The 18,064-nt window shown below is 60.9% G+C and overlaps 2 protein-coding genes across 2 annotated transcripts; both read left to right on the top strand.

Annotated features, from left to right (window-relative positions):
* The first annotated feature begins 586 nt into the window (after positions 1-586).
* Positions 587-14,595, top strand: TIMM44 (translocase of inner mitochondrial membrane 44). Its single transcript, XM_087867329.1, has 13 exons — positions 587-721; positions 2,977-3,078; positions 5,391-5,561; positions 6,552-6,632; positions 7,369-7,518; positions 8,267-8,406; positions 8,720-8,805; positions 9,554-9,646; positions 9,735-9,859; positions 11,205-11,255; positions 12,943-13,032; positions 13,628-13,738; positions 14,033-14,595. Exons 1-13 carry the CDS (start codon positions 677-679, stop codon positions 14,150-14,152), a joined length of 1,365 nt encoding a protein of 454 aa, XP_087723455.1. The 5' UTR covers positions 587-676; the 3' UTR covers positions 14,153-14,595.
* A 565-nt stretch (positions 14,596-15,160) lies between these two features.
* CTXN1 (cortexin 1) lies at positions 15,161-16,733 on the top strand. The gene is made up of 2 exons (XM_045774326.2): positions 15,161-15,374; positions 15,751-16,733. The coding sequence occupies exon 2, from the start codon at positions 15,771-15,773 to the stop codon at positions 16,017-16,019; it is 249 nt and encodes an 82-aa protein (XP_045630282.1). The 5' UTR covers positions 15,161-15,374; positions 15,751-15,770; the 3' UTR covers positions 16,020-16,733.
* The last annotated feature ends 1,331 nt before the right edge of the window (positions 16,734-18,064 follow it).

Here is an 18,064-nt window from a genome sequence, read left to right as displayed (position 1 = left end):
ATTCACACGGAATCCATGGAGAAGGGGGCTCCACCCAGCCTGGTCTTAGCTTCATCTTCTCCTGTTCTGGACTAAAACCAACAGGCGCTTTCTCAAAGTGCTGTACAAAGTGGGCTCATGTGCTCTCGCTCGTGGAGCAACTCACTTGCCCGTCTGTCGGTCACTGTAGGCCACTGTCAGTGAGAGCAGGGTCAGTCACTACCGGGCAGGTCCGCGGGCCAATCAGGCAGAATCCAATTGAATCTATCCCTGTAGTCAGCCGCCCTACTTGTCCTTCCAGCCACTGCAACCCTGCGCGATCTGTCGGGGAGTTCACCGCTCGGGAGGAATTCACGCCCTCACGATCCGCCCCTTCGTAGTCTTACCCAACCATAGGTCTCCGCTTCAAAAAAGAGCCCGCCCCCCGGGTGACATCCAGTCACCGGCCCCGCCTTCCGAAATCCTGCCCTATCAGAGGCCTAACTCTCTAGGAATCGCCCCCTCATTAGGCCCCGCCCCTATCCCAGACCCCAATTCAAGGCCCCGCCCCCCTGGAATGCTGTCTAATCAGAGGCCGTTTCCTCTCCGAAACCCCGCCCCCAGGGCCGGCTTTTCCCAGGCCCACGCCGCGCCACCTAGACGAGGCTGGTGACGCCATCGGACCGCGTCGCCAGAAGGTCACACGGGATCCAGCAACATGGCGGCGGCGGCGCTGTGGGGAGGCTGGTGCCGCTGCCCGCGGGTAAGCGGACGTGCGGTGTCGGGGGTGGGGGTGGGGGCGGGTCTAAGGAGCTCCAGGCCTGCGACCTCCAGGGCCTTTTTGTCCTCAGGCCTTTGGCTCTCTCCGCCCTTCCTTGGGCTCAGCGAGAGCCTTGTGGTTGGGGCGTTGTGTCGGCGGAGGCCGGGCCCGGGGTCCCGGAGCGAAACTCATGGGCCGGGGCAGAGCGTGCCGGGTGGGAGGTGGCCATGGGCGGAGCCCGGCGGGGGGTAAATCGCCCCATACTTCCTGATCAGACTCCACGTGCACCCGGGAGTGAATGGTGGCCTGGGCGCCCAGTAGAGAAACAGCTAGAAGTCAGAACACCGCGACAGTCACGGCTTGCGTTTATGTGCCAGGTCCTCTACCGAGACCATTTCCTGCCTCGCACCTCCTAACCCTCCGTGTGAAAGTGCGGGAGGTAGTTCTCGGCCCGGCTGAGAGCTTGAGCTCATAGGGGCGGTGAGAGTTGAGGTGTTTATAGCGCGCTCAGAAAACAGTAGTACTTCATGTTGCTGGGACTAGGTTAGGAAACTGGGTTAGGAAACTGGAACTCAGAAAGGTTAAGCAACCTGCCCACAGTCTCAGCTAGTGGGGTAGCTGACCTGGCCAAAACCCTGGGTCAGACTGACGACAGAGCCAGACTCTGGAGGGAGGAAAATATCTCGTAGGGATCCTAGTGTGGGGAGAAAGAAGCTCTCTGACTCAGGGCTGATTTTTTTTCTTGGCTGCTTGTCTTTTGAGTTGGGGTTGAGATATTGAAATAACACACGTTTGGATTTGGGCACAAAACCGGTGGGGAACCAACCTCAAGTTTGGGTTTGCTCTGGGATTTCTTTCCCAAGTTAGACAGCCATCCACTTCCATCTCAGACTGTTGCTGAAATCTGTGGCTCCAGGATCAATAGGTGTAGGCAGAGAAGAACAACTTACTTAAACTCTTGGGAGTTACTCTTTTTTAAAGGTTTCATTTATTTGACAAAGAGAGAACAAGCAGGGGGAGTGGCAGGCAAAGGGAGAAGCAGGCTCCTGGCTGAGCAGGGAGCCGGATGCGGGGCTCAGTCCCAGGACCCTGGGATCATGACCCAAGCCAAAGACAGTTGCCTAACCAACTGAGCCACCAGGAGTTACTGTTTAAAAAAATTTGGGGAAGGGGCGCCTGGGTGGCACAGCGGTTAGGCGTCTGCCTTCGGCTCAGGGCGTGATCCCGGCGTTATGGGATCGAGCCCCACATCAGGCTCCTCCTCTATGAGCCTGCTTCTTCCTCTCCCACTCCCCCTGCTCGTGTTCCCTCTCTCGCTGTCTCTCTCTCTGTCAAATAAATAAATAAAATCTTAAAAAAAAAAAATTGGGGGAAGGGGTAAGTTTATTTATTTATTTAAGTCATCTCTACCCCCAGCGTGGGGCTCAAACTTACAATTCTGAGGTCAAGAGTCTCATGCTGTTCCAACTGAGCCAGCTAGGCGTCTCAGGAATGACTCTTGAGCTATAGGAGATGGTGGCATTTATATGAGTTTGGGATGTTGCTTAGAGTTCCTGGAGACAGGAAGTGTGGAACAGGGAGAGGAAAGGCCCATGTGGAAATGGAAGAGTAGTTCTGTGGGGTCATTGATACCAATGTGCTTGGCTCAGTGCTGGGTGCTAGGGTTCAACGTTGAACAAGACTGCACAGGCCCTTCTCTTATGGAGCTTAAGCTCTTCATTTGGTAGGAGCAGAAATGCCTTTCAGATGACAGCAGTGTTTCGGCCCAGGTGGGTCCCCTCAGTTGTCGCTGGCTCCCAGGGTTGCACCTGGAACAATAAGTTCTCCCTGTTTTACCTCTGAAAGCCCAGGTCTCTGGTCTTCCAGGGCTGACAGAAGCAGGGTAGGCTTGCGAGAGGACTGTTTACTGCCAGCGTCTAGGCTCTGGGTGCCCATTTCAGTCTCTGGGATTAAATCAGACGCGCATGATTCACCTTCTTCCATCGTAGGTTGGCATTTCCTGGGACTCCTCTGGTTTTCCCCAGGCTCAGAGGCAGGAAAGTAGACATGGACCCTGCAGATCCAGTGTCATCTTTTCCGCAAGATTCCACTGGCTTCTCAGAATTTAGCAAGATTGCAGAGCGCCGAGCATGCGGCAAGGCATGCGGTAAAAATCGGCAAATGAGTCTTGGGCGACCCCCTGCTTTTTAGTGTGGCCCACTTACTTCCCAGTCGTTCTCTTACCTGAATTGGGTCTTTCTCTTTTCTCCCCCAATTAGAGATGCCTCGGCAGTGGAGTCCAGTTTCTGTCCAGCCACAACCTGGTGCCGCTACGCCATGGTACCTATCAGATACGCTGGCCCGGTGGAGAGCTGCCCGTGGTGAGTGACTCAGAATGCCAGCAGGCCGAGAAGAGGGGAAAGTCTTCTGAAAGATATGCCTAGTTGACCGGAGAGAGGGCTGCAGGGTGTTGCCCACACTGCCGGGGCAGCTGATTGGCTGACATTCTACATCTAAGGCCTCTATCCCTGTGGCTCTTCCCTTTTCTGCATAACAGCCCTCCAAGCATTTGAGCAGAGTCACCCATCTCGGGGGCTCGGTTTCCTGTTTCTGTTGTTCCTCACAGACCACATTTTCTAGAGCTATTGCCCTTCCCGTCATACCTGTTCAACCATGCTTCTTTCTGTGGGTGCCTCACCACCACAGGGAGGAAAACCCAGAAGCTGATCTACTTGCCCAAACCCACACACCGGGGCAGCCCACACCCTGCCCATCCCTCTGAGTCTCCTCTCAGCAGTGGACTCTCTCCCACAGGTGGTGGCGCAGTCCCAAAGGTCTTAGAACCTGGACTCCCCCACCCCCCCTGCCAGGAAAGGCTGGCCAGGCTGGCCCTGGGGCTTGATGGGGGCTCGGGAGTCAGGCACCTTGAAAATGGGAAGGTGGGCCCCGGCCACCGCGGTGCACTGGCACACTGTGAAAGTCGGCACTACCCCACGGCGTGGCTCCCTCTCGAGGTTCTTCAAGCATTCCCTTTTCGGGGCCTGCTCTCATGCTTGTGGCGAAGCAGGGATCTGTACCTGTCTCAGTCTGACCCTGGAGCCTGTGTCTTAGGCAGCGTACTGGCTCTTGTGCTTGGAGGGGGCCTTGGCCTTTCTTCTGGCCTCCCTAGGCTCTGGCTTCTAGGTGTGTCGGGTTTTCCTACCAGGGGGACCGCTGAGCTTCAGCTCTTGGTAACAGTGATCCTGTGGGTTGACGAGGGAGGTTTGTGTGCGTGGGACTTGAGAGTGACTCCAAAGGAAGAAGTTATCCTGGCCCCAGAAACCTAGGGGAGTAGGGCCCTGTGCCAGCTTCTTTGGGATGCTGTCCCAGTCCTGGGGCAAGGGCCCCTTTGGCTATCGACCTTTACCTTGGGTGAGCACATGTGAATCCCTCTAAGGGTTCTAAGCTGCGCCCGTTTCTCATCCACGGTCTCCTCTGGTGGAGGAGGAGCCTGGTCCTTTGTTTTGTTTTAGGGTAGACTTTATTCTTTTGAGCACTTTTAGAAGTACAGAAGACCTGGGGCGCCTGGGTGGCACAGCGGTTAGGCGTCTGCCTTCGGCTCAGGGCGTGATCCCGGCGTTCCAGGATCGAGCCCCACATCAGGCTCCTCTGCTGGGAGCCTGCTTCTTCCTCTCCCACTCCCCCTGCTTGTGTTCCCTCTCTCGCTGGCTGTCTCTATCTCTGTCAAATAAATAAATAAAATCTTAAAAAAAAAAAAAGAGAAGTACAGAAGACCTGAACAGGAAGTACAGAGAGTTGCCGTCACCTTCTCTCCCCTCTCCTCCCACCTGGGCGCACAGCTTTCCCCGTGAGGCATTTTCTCCATGAGGCGGATCTTGGGTTTGTGCAGCACGGTTGTTAACAACTGATGAGGCGGTGTTGATCTCTCGTTATTAACCGAGGTCCACAGTTTACTTCACAGTTTGCTCTGGGTGCTGTACATTCCCGGGCTGGGGACAGACGTCTGCCGTGTGTCCATCATCGTGCTGTCACAGAGTAATCTCAGTGCCCGGGAACTCCCGTGTGCTCTGCCCACTCATCCCCCGCCCCGCCACAGGCCCCTGCCAACCACTAATCCGTTTACTATCTGCATGGTTTCACCTTTTCCAGAAGGTCCTAGAGCGGGGATCATACCGTCTGGAGTCTTTTCAGACCAGCTTCTCTCATTTGGTGATACGCAGCTAAGGTCCTCTGTGTCTTCTTAAATTGAGGTGTCATTGACATAGGACGTTGTGGAAGGCCACACCATCTCTTCATGGCTTGCTAACTCATTTCTTTTTATTATTGAATAATATTTCATTGTCTGGACTTCTCACAGTTTATCACCTGATGCTTTTTTATTTTTTATTTATTTTTTCTAAAGATTTTATTTACAAGAGAGAGCACGAAGGGGGGTGGGGGCAGAGGGAGAGGGAGAAGCAGACTCCTTGCTGTGCAGGGAGCCTGATTCAGGGCTCCAACCCAGGACCCCGGGATCATGACCTGAGGTGAAGGCAGACGCTTAATTGACTGAACCGCCCTGGCGCCCCTCACCTGATGCTTTTTTGATTTGACTTTTGTCGCTCCTAAGAGAGGTAGCTATTCATTGTGAAACCCATATCGGCAGCACAGAGGAAAAAGTACAAACCCTTTGTTTCTTTTACATTCTTTCTAGTCCAGATCCTATTCTTCTGGAAACAGGAAAGGTTTTCTCTCTGGCTTGCTGGATAATATCAAACAAGAATTAGCCAAAAACAAAGAAATGAAAGAAAGTATAAAAAAGTTCCGAGATGAGGCCCGCAAGTTGGAAGAGTCCGACGCGCTCCAGGAAGCCAGAAGGAAATACGTGAGTCCCTCTGCTTCGCGTCTCCCCCGGTGGCACACTTGCTTCCCGCGTGGTGCCGGCGTGGTGGGGGAAGGTGAGGTCACTGCACTGATGCCAGGGGGCGAGGGCACAGGAGTACGTCGCCAGCCCTCCGTTTCTGTGGTGAGACGGAGCGCCGTGCTCTGCATACCGGCAGCACCAGCTTCTGGGAGCTCGTGAGAAATGCGGGGTCTTGGAGCCCCTCCCCCACCAGCTGCCGGGCGGGAGTGTGCACCTGCTGGGCTCCCCCGGTGACTGCTGAAGCAGTAGGCTTGAGATGTGCTGCTCCTGAGAGCTGGTCGTGGCTCTGAGTGCAGCGGGTAGAAAGCAGGTTATAACACCGCGAGTGTTGTCGTTAACGACTGCCGTCTCTTACCGAGCAGCTGCCAGGCACCTGCCACGGCGAACAGGCTCCGCCGCCTCTGCCGCACGAGGGCTCTGTGAGGTGGGGGCAGCCTCCCCATCTTACCAGTGGGCCCCCACTCCAGGTCTCTGGGGTTTTTGTTCTCTTGGTCCCCTCCCAGGCCACGCGGAAGGCCTGTTTGTCGGAGGGCCTGTGGGGATCTGACCCGACAGCAGATCACCCTTCCTTGCCATTAAGGCAGGCGTGGGGACTGAGGGGTGGTTCGGGGGCCAGTCGGGTGGGACAGTGGCTGTGGGAGATCCGGCAGAGACTGGCAGCTGCAGGGTGCAGAGTGAGGCAGGATAACGTCAGTGAGCCAGGGGGAGGGGGTGGAGAGGGGGCCAGATCACCCCTGAACCTAGCGCGAGAGTGGAGCCAGGCCCTGGGCCTAGAGGGTCTCCATGTGTCAGCCTTTGGCTGCTGAACCCGCCGGGGAGGCTGTGGGGCAGTGAGGGGCCCTGGGGTGGGCAGGCTGGCAGGGGAGGGCTGCTGAGAAAATGAGTCTTTGGACCCTTGCCTATAAGAGAACCGTGGCGTTGTAACGAAAAGAAACAACATTCCTACCGTAGAAAACCATTGAATCTGAAACCGTGCGGACAAGCGAAGTGATAAAGAAGAAGCTGGGGGAGATCACAGGCACAGTGAAGGAGGTAACGGTCTCTGGGCCCCCGCGCTCTGTTGGCCACGGCTCCGGGGCCATCTGTTCGTCGCCTCTGGGAGGAGAGCGGTGCTGGAAGCTGCAGGCAGAGCTGGCGCCGGGCAGGGCGTGACTTGGCACAGGCCACGAGTAGCCGTGGGTGGCAAGCAAGGGAAGAGCCAGCCTGGTTGGGCGGCTTCCGGAGTTAGGCTGCATGGCACCCTCAGGAAGGAGAGCGAAGTCAGACTAGCCCCCGTGCCCTGCGGTTTACCGTGTGGGTGAGAAGCTTTGGTGCCACTGGCAAAGACGGGAGGAGAGATGAGGATTTTTTTTTCTTCCTGCCAAAAAGCTGGGAAGTGCTGCTTGGGCCTCAGGCAAGGGTGGAGATGGGAGGGAGATGTGCCAGGGGCTTCCTTTTTGTGGCTTGTGTTGCTTTTCTCTATTCTGGGCAGGAGAGAGGGGCAGGCCAGTGCGGTGCTGGGCACAGGCTCCTCCCCTTGTATCCCTAGGCTGCCACTCCTGCCCATTCTGGGGAGAGCCCAGTTGACCTGGTGTCTACCCGGGAGCCCAAAGGTCTAGCACCCTGGACATTGTACACAGGGGACCTGAGTCTCGGGGCCCCATATGCCAGACAAGCTCAGAACACCTATTCCTGCCCTTTGGGGGGCTGGGCTGGCCTTAGCTCTGGGGGAGCTTGTGCGGGCCCTGAGGGGTGCTATGCTGACACCCCTGTCCCTCTGTCTCAGTAGAGTCTTGATGAAGTCAGTAAAAGTGACCTCGGCCGGAAAATCAAGGAGAGCGTGGAAGAAGCCGCCAAGACTGCCAAGCAGTCCGCTGAGTCGGTGTCCAAGGGTGGGGAGAAGCTAGGCAAGACAGCCGCCTTCAGAGCCCTCTCCCAGGTGGGTCGGGCTGAGCCTTACGGCGGGGGTGCCCTTGCCTTGGCCTGTTTTGAGTCCAGGAGCCAGAGTTCCCACCTCGGAGCTCAGCCCTGGGGGGGAAGTGCCCACCCGAGGCACCAGGTCTGTGCTCCACTCCCGCTGGGCAGCCTTGGGCAAGCGAGAGGCTCTCAGCTGCTAACATCCTTAGCTTGTGTCCCTAAACCAGGGACCATTTGCACTCAGGGTGACTGGAGGTCCCGAATTCGTACCCCATGACCTGTCGAATCCTTCCGCAGCTGGGTCCTCTGCTGGTCACAGGGGCCACAGAATAGAAAGTCTGCATTTCTGCTCTCAAGGGGTCTGGGGGACCCAGCAGGGGATGAGGAGTTCCTGAGCGACAAGTGACAGGAGCATACAGGGAAGGGGCCACAGGTGGCAGGGGCAGGCCCTACAGAGGGCGGGTGTGCACAGCCAGTGAACAGGGCCAGAGCCCCAACAGGGAGGTCTGGGGGAATGAGAGGGAGGCCAAAGAAAAACAGGGTCCATCTAGAACAGTCTTGTCCATGCAGGGAAGTTAGGCAGGTCACTCTGAGCCACATGACCTCAAAACTGGGGGAGGCCGAGGTCCTGGGGTGCCATCAGGTCCTAGATTGGGGTTCCCAGCAGATGCTCTCCCAATGTGGGGCACAAACAAACAGGCCCGCCATGGTGGTCTGCAGTGTGGGGAAGGTCCTGAGTGCCCACCGTTTGGCCGACCGCTTTCCTCCAGGGGGTGGAGTCCGTGAAGAAGGAGCTGGATGAGAGTGTGCTGGGGCAGACCGGGCCCTATCGGAGGCCAGAGCGGCTCAGGAAGAGGAAGGAGTTTGCGGGAGAGAAGTTCAAGGAAGAGAAGGTGTTTGAGCCCAATGAGTAGGTAGCAGACCGGCCAGCGCCTCTGTCCCACCCCACGCACCGGGTGTGTTCGAACGCCCGCAGAAGGTTCCTGCCCGAGTCAGTTCATTCCCCAGCTTTTCTGCTCAAGGGTTCCTGCTCCCTAGTGAATCTGGGGGAGGGGGTGGAGTGGTGGGAAGGGGAGAGAGGAAGCAGGAGGCTGAGAGGTGAGGGGCGGGCTGTCCCGCTACACCCCTCCCCCCCAGGGGCAGGTGGGTGGGAGGGCTCGGGTGCTCACGCCGGCGCACAGGGGCTCGCGCTGCTGCTCACCACTGCCCCGGTCTGACCCCAGGGAGGCCCTGGGAGTTGTGCTGCACAAGGACTCCAAGTGGTACCAGCAGTGGAAAGACTTCAGGGACAACAACGTGGTATTTAATCGTGAGTGTTCACATCTCGGAGGCTCAGCTGACAGCGTAGCCGTGACAGCGGACACTTACCGAGTGCTCCCCATGTGCTGGGCTCAAGCCAGACCCCCACTTTACAGAGGAGGAGACCGGGGTCAGAGAGGACCAGCCACTTCCACAGGATCACCCAGCCAGTGAGCAGCAGAGCCCTGGCAGAGCACAGGCCGACAGGCAGCCCTGCTCATGCGGGCAGCCCAGTGCATTTTGGGCTGGTGGGCCGGGAACCCTACCGTAGGGGCCAAGTCACCCATCCCTGCCATTGTCAGCTGTTGCTAGCAGCAGGGCGGCCAGGCATACCGACCTCGCTGGGGGCACGGCTGTGGATTCCACCATGAGCCTCTCCCTCATAGGGCAGGACAGGAGGCGCCAGTAGGGCCCGGCCAGCCAGCTCAAGGGTCCGTAGTCCTCTGTTCTCGTTGGGGCGTGGGGCTTCCCGGTGCCGACAGGGAGCACTGCCACTTCACACACCCTCATCCCTTGTGCTGTGGGAGTTGCTAGAGGTCTGTTCCCTTTTGAGGGAGAGCTCCAGCCAGCACGGCAGCCCCTCACTGTCCGCACAGCCCCCTCGGCCCGTGGCTGGGGACGCAGGCTCAGAGAAGGCCCCCCGTTTACCCTGCCTGCACGGAGAGTGGATCTCACAGGGGCCCCAAGTTGCCTTCAAAGTCGTGGAGTAGGGGTGTCATTCTGGAAAGGCCCCCTGACCCCGGTCCATGTCTCCACAGGGTTCTTCGAGATGAAGATGAAGTATGACGAAAGCGACAACGCACTCATCCGGGCATCCCGGGCACTGACAGACAAGGTCACGGACTTGCTGGGTGAGTGGCTTGCCCGTCCTTGCCACCGGGGTCAGCAGAAGGGGAGGGCCCCGGGCCCTCGACCCATTCCTGGCTTGGCTGCCTGCAGGGGGCCTGTTTTCCAAGACGGAGATGTCAGAGGTGCTCACGGAGATCCTGCGAGTCGACCCCGCCTTTGACAAGGAGCGGTTCCTGCAGCAGTGTGAGAACGACATCATCCCCAACGTCCTGGAGGTGGGTCGTCCCCTCAGCGGGCCCTCCCCGTCCTGTCCTGCCTCTGTCGCCCTGGGCTGCGCACTGAGCCCGGGCGGTGCTCGTCACACAGGCTGCGGTCTGCTCGGGTGCTCCGCCTGGGGCAGACACCTGTCGTGCTTTCAGAAGCCTGAGGGGCCCCACGCCTGGCCCCTGTTAGTCACGCACATCTGAGAGGGCACCCAGGGTCGCCCGTGGGCCCTGCTGGTCCCCACGATGGCGCTGCTTTCTTGCCTTGCCCTTGGGGTGTGTCTGCTCCCGGGACAGAGTTCCCTGTCACGATGCCTCCCTTGAAAGCCGGCCTGGAGCTCCTGTCTCTTCCCTCATGCTTTCTGCTTGAGGCGCGTCCCTGGAGGCTGCAGTGAGCCGCTCCCCGGGGCCAGGGGCCTTTCAGGCGTGGGGGAAGCCGTAGCCCGTGGGCGAGCCATGAGGAGGACCCTGTGGGGGCTTTCCCTGAGGTGTCCCATCTTCTAGCCCCACTTTCTGGCTCATAAACGAAGAGAGAGCAGCTTGTTCAAGGTCCCGCCACAACCCACCCTCCATAAGACCCCTGCCCAGCCAAGGTCGGCTGCCTTCCCCCTGCCCCCCAACCCGCTGCATCTGCTCCTTTAGCCCCCAAGATGTGGCCGGAGCCTGGGCATGTGCCAGGCTTTTGGAAAGTCCCAGTGAGACCACAGAAAGGCCCTGCAAGCCCCGGTGGGTTCCTGTCCCCTCCTCCTGCCTCCTCCGTCCCAGTGACCTTCATGGGGTCCCCTCCTCCTCCATGTTCCCAGGTCCCTCATGCCACTTTGGGCAGGGCGGGAGGAGGTAGAAATGGAGCAGTCCCCAAAAGCAGCAGTCTGAGCACAGGCAGTTTCTTATAGGGTGAGGCTCTCAGCCCCCAGCTTGCCTGGGGTTTCCCTTGGGCCCTGGGCTCCTCCGTCACCTTCAACGTGTTCAGCCCTGCCTCCAAGTTCCTGCAGAGGCATTCCCCATGGCATCTGGGGAGGCCACCCCCGGGACCCCTCCTCTGTGCCTGTGTGGACCCAGCTGTGCAAAGCTCCATCCCCAGTGGAGGGAGAATGCAGCTCCTGGCCTCCTTAGCTCAGTTTCTTGGCCAGCGTGAGCCCACCACGCTGCCACCTTCCTCTGCTTCCTCCCACGAGGCCCTTGGGACCACCCTGGGCTGCCGGGGGTCACACACAGGCCCTTGGTCCCCCAGGTCTATTGCTGCAGCCCAACCCAAATCCCCTTACTCCCCAGCTAGAGCCCGTAGGGGAGGGCCTCCCGCCCAGATCGTCCTCTCTTAGTCTCAAGCTAATTTTTTTTGTTGTTCTCCCCATCTTAGGCCATGATTTCTGGAGAGCTCGACATTCTCAAAGATTGGTGCTATGAAGCTGTGAGTATTTGTTTCTTTCTATTTTTTCTGGTTAGGCCTAGAAAGAATCACAGCGTGGAGATCTGCGTGGGCAGTACGGTCCGACAGGGGTGTGACAGGGTCTGGTGTCCTGATTGTGGGGGGACCCCGGGGGCTGGGGCTGGGTGGAGAGGGGCCGCAAATAGCTCTGGGTGTGTGTGACCTTCCCGTCCCTGGGCCAGAGTCCATCATCAACGCCCGTGTCACAGGCGTCATGAGGGTACAGCGCGAACACAGCAGCATTTGCGGGACCCGAAGCGCTGGCTGGACTCATTAGCTGTTCTCACTTCGAGTTCCCGAAACACAGATCAAAACAGGCGGTGATGGATTTCCCGCATGGGGAGGAGCTGTGTGTCCTGCCGAGGCTAGACTGCTCCCCCCAGTCACGGCTCAGGGTCCCAGGGCTGCATGGCGCTGGGCTGGGGATGGCGGGCCAGCCCCCCCAGGAGCACACTCTGTCTGCTCAGGGCCTGGCAGCCGGCCCTGCAGGGCTCTGGCCAGCCACCTCACCTCACCCTGCTCACTGCCTGACCCGGGTCTTCATGGGATTGTTCTCCAAGCTTGTTTGTATGAAGCCGTCCAGAGCCTTTTTTGGCTGATTCTGTTCTGCTGGAGAAAGCAGAGGAGACGATGTCAGGTTTTTTTTTTTTTAAATACTCCTCTGCATGGTGACTAATCCAGCAGGCATTTAGGAGTGGTGGTGGTGTTCGTGTGTGTGTGTGTGTGTGTGTGTGTGTGTGTGTTAATACTTTGGGACCATTAGGATGTGGTTGGTTATCTTTGCCAGAGAGCTGCCTGTGCCCCTGGAAGTGCCCTTGAAATTGCAGGTGCTCACACAGAGGTGTTTTTTAAATGACGTTTTTAAGAATCACACCAGAAATGGGAGTGGCAGCATTTTTTTTCTTGGTAGATCAGTTATTTCCATAAAAAGTAGGTGTGATTGGAATGTCTTCCACCATAATTGGTGAGTCCAGAGAAGCGTCCAGAGAAGCTTCCAGAGGAAAGAGACAAGGCTGCACATGTCCTGGGCCTGGGAACAGGCTGAGGGGGGCCAGGGGTGTCACGTGGGGTGCCGCTGCCCCTTGGGAAGAACGGGCTGCCCGTGGACAGCAGCTTTGGGGAGGAGCTGGTCGGCGAGGAGGCGGCACCCCGGGCAGCTCCTTTCGGAGCAGCCATGGGTTAGGGCAAATCCTAGAAAACACGTTTGATTCCAGGCCAAGATTCAGAATGCGGTGAATAGGGGCAAGTCCAAGATCAGCCAGAGAGGCCTCGACTTACCCCTGGGGGTGTATCTCACCTCCTGTGGCAGGAAGATTACCGAGTCTGCCGACGATGCTGCTTTCAGTCGGTAGTCTCGATGCAGTGCTGCCTTTATAACGGGGGTGGGGGTGATCGGGGGCCAGCAGACGGGTGGCATCAGCCTGCCTGCTTGGACCCGTGCTCCTGGCATCTGCCACTCCTGGCATAGCACACCCAGGAGCCAGGAGCTGTTTCTGGACGGCACAAGGGCTGAAAGCATGGAGCTCGGCTGGCAAGCCGGCCCGCGGGGAGAGATGCCCAGAACCGTGCGCCCGGCCCCGCGGTGTGCCAGCCTCGGGTCATGCGGTGCCCAGGCGGGGCTTGCGTTCCAGCGTGCGTGCGGCCACAGGCATGCGGCTTGTCATTGCAGACCTACAGCCAGCTGGCTCACCCAATCCAGCAGGCCAGGGCGCTGGGCCTGCAGTTCCACTCCCGCATCCTGGATATCGACAACGTTGATGTGAGTGTCTCTCCCTTGGGGCGGGGGCGGTATGCTCTTAACAGGCGTGCCCTGTCCCTGGAGGAGCTGTGGCATGGGCAGGTGCTTGGGTTAAGGGACCTCCAGGGTCCCTTTCAGTGGAAGCCTGTGGTGGGAGAATTCTTAGGCAGGTGGCAGTCGCAGGGGGTGCTGCTGCACAGACCTCAGGGCCCCCAAAGGCAGTGCTGTCCCGGCACCTTTACTGGGAAGGGTTGACGCTTTGTCAGGACTGCTCAGGCCCCTGTGGGGAGCTGAAGGCGCGCCAGCACGCACTTCCCTCTACCCCTGCCTGTGTGCAGGACTGGCCGCTCTGGGAGGCCTTGGTGTGCCCGCCCAGCCCAGGTCCAGGGCGGCTGCGTGGGTCCTTGGCAGTTCAGGCTGGCTCACATTGGGAAGGGTCTCGTGGGAATCCCCTACCCAGAAACGGACGACTCCTCAGGCTCCTTATGGGGCCTGGCCCAACAACAAGGGGACAAGGGAGTGCTGGGGCCGCCCCCTGGGAACTGGGGATCTGCACCACAAGGGGAGCAGCAGGGAAGGGGTGTGGCCACTCTCTGAGTCCCCCCTCCCCCTGCAGCTCGCCATGGGCAAGATGATGGAGCAGGGGCCTGTGCTAATCATCACCTTCCAGGCCCAGCTGGTGATGGTGATCAAGAACCCCAAAGGCGAGGTGGTCGAGGGTGACCCGGTGAGTGCGGGAGGAAGCGGAGCAGGGCCGGAGCAGGGCCGTGGCCAGCGGGTGGCCGCCTTCCGCTCCCTCCCTCGCTCTTTGTGACTGCAGCAGCGGCAGGCGGGCCCTGGTGGGGCCTGGTGGAGGTCGGAGGGTGACTGAGCTTTCTGCTCCGGCCGAGTCCTGAGTTGTAGCCTCTGGAGCCCAGACCCACGCTAACCCCCTAGTCCCTCCCAGCGTCGCCTCTGTGTTCTGCCCTGTGCCTTCTCGACAGTCGCTCATCCCCAGCCCTCACGTTCCCCACCTCGGCAGGACAAGGTGCTGCGCATGCTGTACGTGTGGGCGCTCTGCCGAGATCAGGACGAGCTCGACCCCTACGCGGCCTGGCGGCTTCTGGATATCTCCGCCTCCAGCACAGAGCAGGTCCTCTGAGCGCAGTGGCCACGACCAGGGGCTCCTGGGCTGGATCAGCACGCGGCGGACGCTCGGAGGACTGGTGTCTGCCCTCGGGAACTAGACCTCTGGGGACAGGACTGGGGGTTCTCTACCAGGGTGGCTGTGGAAGCAGCTGCATGGGGAAGGGCGGGCAGCTGCTAGGGGCCTCTCCCCACAGTACCAGCCCCGGCGCTGCCCCTCTGCCCTGTGGGGCTGCTGGGCAAGGTCACTGCGGTGCACAGGCCAGATGGTGCCAAGGGGCCCCTGCCCAGGGACTCGAGACAGGAGGGCAGGGCCCAGGCCCCTGTCACTCAGAGTGGCCCACTGGCCACTTAAGCCAGGCCATTTTGGCTCCGTTTTTTATTTTAACAGTGCCCTTACTACCCTGTATATATGCCCGAGATTTGGAAATAATAAAACACCAAAGTGCAGGAGAGCAACTTGGGTGGTCTGAGATGTGTGTCACTGGGGTGGGGGTGGGGGAGCTGGGACTGATGATGGGATGGTGGGAGCTGGCCAGGAGGTCACAAGGAGGTGGTCAAGGTCACTGAAGGAACTGCAGCCCTGGAGGGGGCAGCCTTGCCTGGTCAGGACCCTGCCCCCCCCCCAGGGTGGGGGGGACCATGACAAGAGCTAGGGAACTTTTCAGTAGCCTGGCTGGGGTCTCGGAGGGTTGGGGTCCCTAGAGCTGGAAGAGCTTGAGCGCCAATAAGCGATTTTAGGAAGCATTGGGACCCGCCCGCGCAGGAAGTCTGGTCCAGGGGTCTATCGCAGAGAATGGGGCGGGGGGGGGAGGTGCAGAAGTCGGGCTGGGACTGCCTGGGTTGCTTCTGGGGTGGGGTGGGCAAGGTCCTGGGTGCTGAGGCTCCCCGAGTCCGGGGTCTCCCAGGCGCCTCCTGGTGGGTGCTCCGTTCTCCCGGAGGCCGGGGCGGGGTCGCGAGCCCGCGCACCGCTCCCTGCGCAGCCTCCGCCCCCCGCGGCGGCCCCGCCCCCCGTCGCCATGGGAACAGCCGCGGCGGCCGGGCTAGCGCGCGGCTCGCCTGCCTCGGTCTCCGGCGCTCCAGGGGCGGGTGGGGTGGGCTGAGCCCGGGCCGCCACCGCTGCCGCTGCCGCCGCTGCCGCCGCTGCCGCCGGGGAAAGGCCGAGAGCGGAGCCGGCGCGGGTCCCGGAAGAGAGCGCAGCCACCGGGCGCTCGGTCCCCGTCCCGGTCGAGGCCAGGGTGAGGGGCGCGGCGGGGCGGGGGCGGTGGGGGAGGGGTCCCGGGGATGCCGAGAACAAAGGGAGCGGGGCGGGAGACAGGGCTTCACCCCGCTGCGCCTCCCGGGCTGCGCGTTCGCACCTGTTGTGCGCGGGCCAGCGGGTCCGGGCTCCCTCTCCCCACTCTCAGCGCCCCCACCTGCGCTCACGGCCGGAGTTGGGTCCCCGCGTGCCTGTGGCGGCTTGCCCGCGGGCCGCGCTGGGGCGTAGCCGGGGGACGGAGGCGCGGGCGGGGGCTGGATCCGGGCACGGTCAGGGGGCGGTGGCGGGAGGGGGAGGCGCAGGGGCGGTAAGGCGCAGCCTCATCGCCGCGCCCCCGGCCGGCCCTTCCTCCGCAGGGCGCGCGGCGATGTGAGCCATGAGCGCGACGTGGACGCTGTCCCCCGAGCCGCTGCCGCCGTCGACGGGGCCCCCGGTGGGCGCGGGCCTGGACGCGGAGCAGCGCACGGTGTTCGCCTTCGTGCTCTGCCTGCTCGTGGTGCTGGTGCTGCTGATGGTGCGCTGCGTGCGCATCCTGCTCGACCCCTACAGCCGCATGCCCGCCTCGTCCTGGACCGACCACAAGGAGGCGCTCGAGCGCGGGCAGTTCGACTACGCGCTGGTCTGAGCCGTGCGTGGCCCCTCTCCCAGGGCCGACCCGACGGGGGCACCGCCAGGCAGGGATAGCGCTCAGGACCCGCCCCAGCGCCTAGCCCGAGGGGGGAGGGCGTTCGAGGCCCGGCTCCTCCCCCTCAGACCCCTCCCATCTCTCCTCCCGGCCAGGCCGGAGCCCCACTTCGTGCCTTTATCCTGCCCCGTGCTCGCTTCGTAACTCGCCGGCTCCGCTGGCCCCCGACTGGGAAGAGGACCCCCACCCCCACCCCGGGCGTATAGGTGGCTCTGCTATTGTCCTGCCGCCGAGCATGAGTGTCATGTCCATTCCTGGATGCGGGGGACCCCCGTGTCCCCCGTCCCTCCCCTGTGGTCTGGCGATCCTCACTCCTCCGCCCCCGACCCCCCCTTAAATGTTGAGATGCTCCTGCGGGGCAGACTGTCCTGCGCCCGCGGGGTGGACGCTGCAAACCCCTAGGCCCTGCGCGGCCTGCCCCGGAGACCGAGACTGGAGCGCACCCATGGCTGCGGTGCCTTCGGTGGGAGGAAGAGTGCGGGCAGGCTCCCCCGTACAGGTCAGCGCCTCTCCCTCAGTCACCACCTCTGCCCTCATTGGCCCTCCTGCCACTTCCCCCATCCCTTCTCCCATCGCCCGTGGCCTACCCCACGCCTTCTCCCTCCTCCCTGCCTCTGAGCCGCTGGTGTCAATAAAGCTATTACTGAGCGCTTACTTCCTCCCCAGCCGTGTGAGTTAGCGTCCTGCGCGTGGTCGTTCCCGTCAGGACCCCGAGCGAGCCCTCCTGGCATCGCTGTTGGACAGGCCGGGGGACTAAGGACCAGGCAGCCTGAGTGGCAGGATTCCCAGCCGGGCTGGAATTGGAACCCACGTCTGAATTCCACATGCCCTTAATGGCTGCCCCATGCTGCCAAAACAGCCTGACCGAATTCTGGGGGGACTGACCTGTAAAGTAGCTCCCTTCGGCAACATGCATCGCCAAGACCCACCCTGCTTTCCTTCCCTTGACTTGGGGAGACTGGGGGCTGTGGAACAATGGGACTAAGGGGGAACGGGGGCCCTGGAGGGAGCCACCAAGAGCTGGCATGATCTCCTGGCACTGACACACCCGCTCCCCCAAACCTCGTCCGGCCTGGTTCCTCCTGCCCACCATCCACACGCACAGTCTGGAGACCGGGGGACAGGCAGCACAGAGTGCGCTGGCTCCGCTCCACAGCCGCCAGGGAGACGTGTTTGTGCCCCGGGGGAGCCGTGTGCAGTGTGTGGGGAGACGCAAGCGCTTCTATAAAAGGAAGGCTGTGTGAATGCACGGGCTCTGCAAACACAACCTACCAGCTCCCAGAGGACTAGTTAGGCTGGGGGGTGGGGGGAGGCAGTGCTTTGGGGGGACACCTGGCTCCCCTGCCGTGCCCTCTCCAGCCTCTCCCTGGATCTACCTACACCCTCGGGCAGGCCGATTGAAGGGGGACCCCTTGTAGGGAGACCCAGCAGCACTCCTGGGAATTTGGGGCCTTTGGCAGCAGCCAGGACCCTTCCTCTACCCAGCTCTGCTCCTCCCTCCCTGCCCCTGAGGCCCCTCCAGCTCCAGCTCTCCCTCCCTCCCCCTCCTTGCTTTGCTAAGGCCACCTCAGGGGGACTTGCCCCCCTCCCTCCAACCTCCTGCCACATGAGGCAGCCCACCCTTACCCTTGACCTGTACCTGGGGCTTGGCTCCTCCCACCTAGCTACCCTCCCCCTGCTGGCTTCTCTTCATCTGCGTGAGGCGAGGTCACCTGTGCTGCAAACCCTGCACTCACGCCTGTCAGGCTCAGGCCTCATCCTCCACACAGTCACCAAGGGTCCCCTTCACGGCCAGACCAAGGTCACTCCAGGTGGCATCGAACCAAACCTGGCAGTAGCAGCCCTTACTGATGACTGCCTTCCTCCCTGCATGCCCCCCCCATCCCACCCCTGGGACCCCGAGCTCCGGGCACTCCTACCTCTGACTTCTGGCACTTTGGGGCTCCACTCCCATCTTTAACTCACAGGAAAAAGGGAGCAAGACA

This window comes from Ursus americanus, chromosome 14, assembly GCF_024610735.1.
Source record: "Ursus americanus isolate L20-20 chromosome 14, mUrsAme1.1.p, whole genome shotgun sequence".
Classification (NCBI taxonomy): Eukaryota; Metazoa; Chordata; class Mammalia; order Carnivora; family Ursidae; genus Ursus; species Ursus americanus.
The sequence above is the reverse complement of the archived record's forward strand: the minus strand, read 5'-3'. Positions and strand labels throughout refer to the sequence as shown.

Bases quoted from the DNA above. Each gene is read 5' to 3' on its own strand.
- TIMM44 (XM_087867329.1), top strand. From the start codon at position 677: ATGGCGGCGGCGGCGCTGTGGGGAGGCTGGTGCCGCTGCCCGCGG. The intron at 3,079-5,390 runs GTGAGTGACTCA...CATTCTTTCTAG, and splicing joins CCGGTGGAGAGCTGCCCGTG to TCCAGATCCTATTCTTCTGG. The intron at 13,739-14,032 runs GTGAGTGCGGGA...CCACCTCGGCAG, and splicing joins AGGTGGTCGAGGGTGACCCG to GACAAGGTGCTGCGCATGCT.
- CTXN1 (XM_045774326.2), top strand. From the start codon at position 15,771: ATGAGCGCGACGTGGACGCTGTCCCCCGAGCCGCTGCCGCCGTCGACG.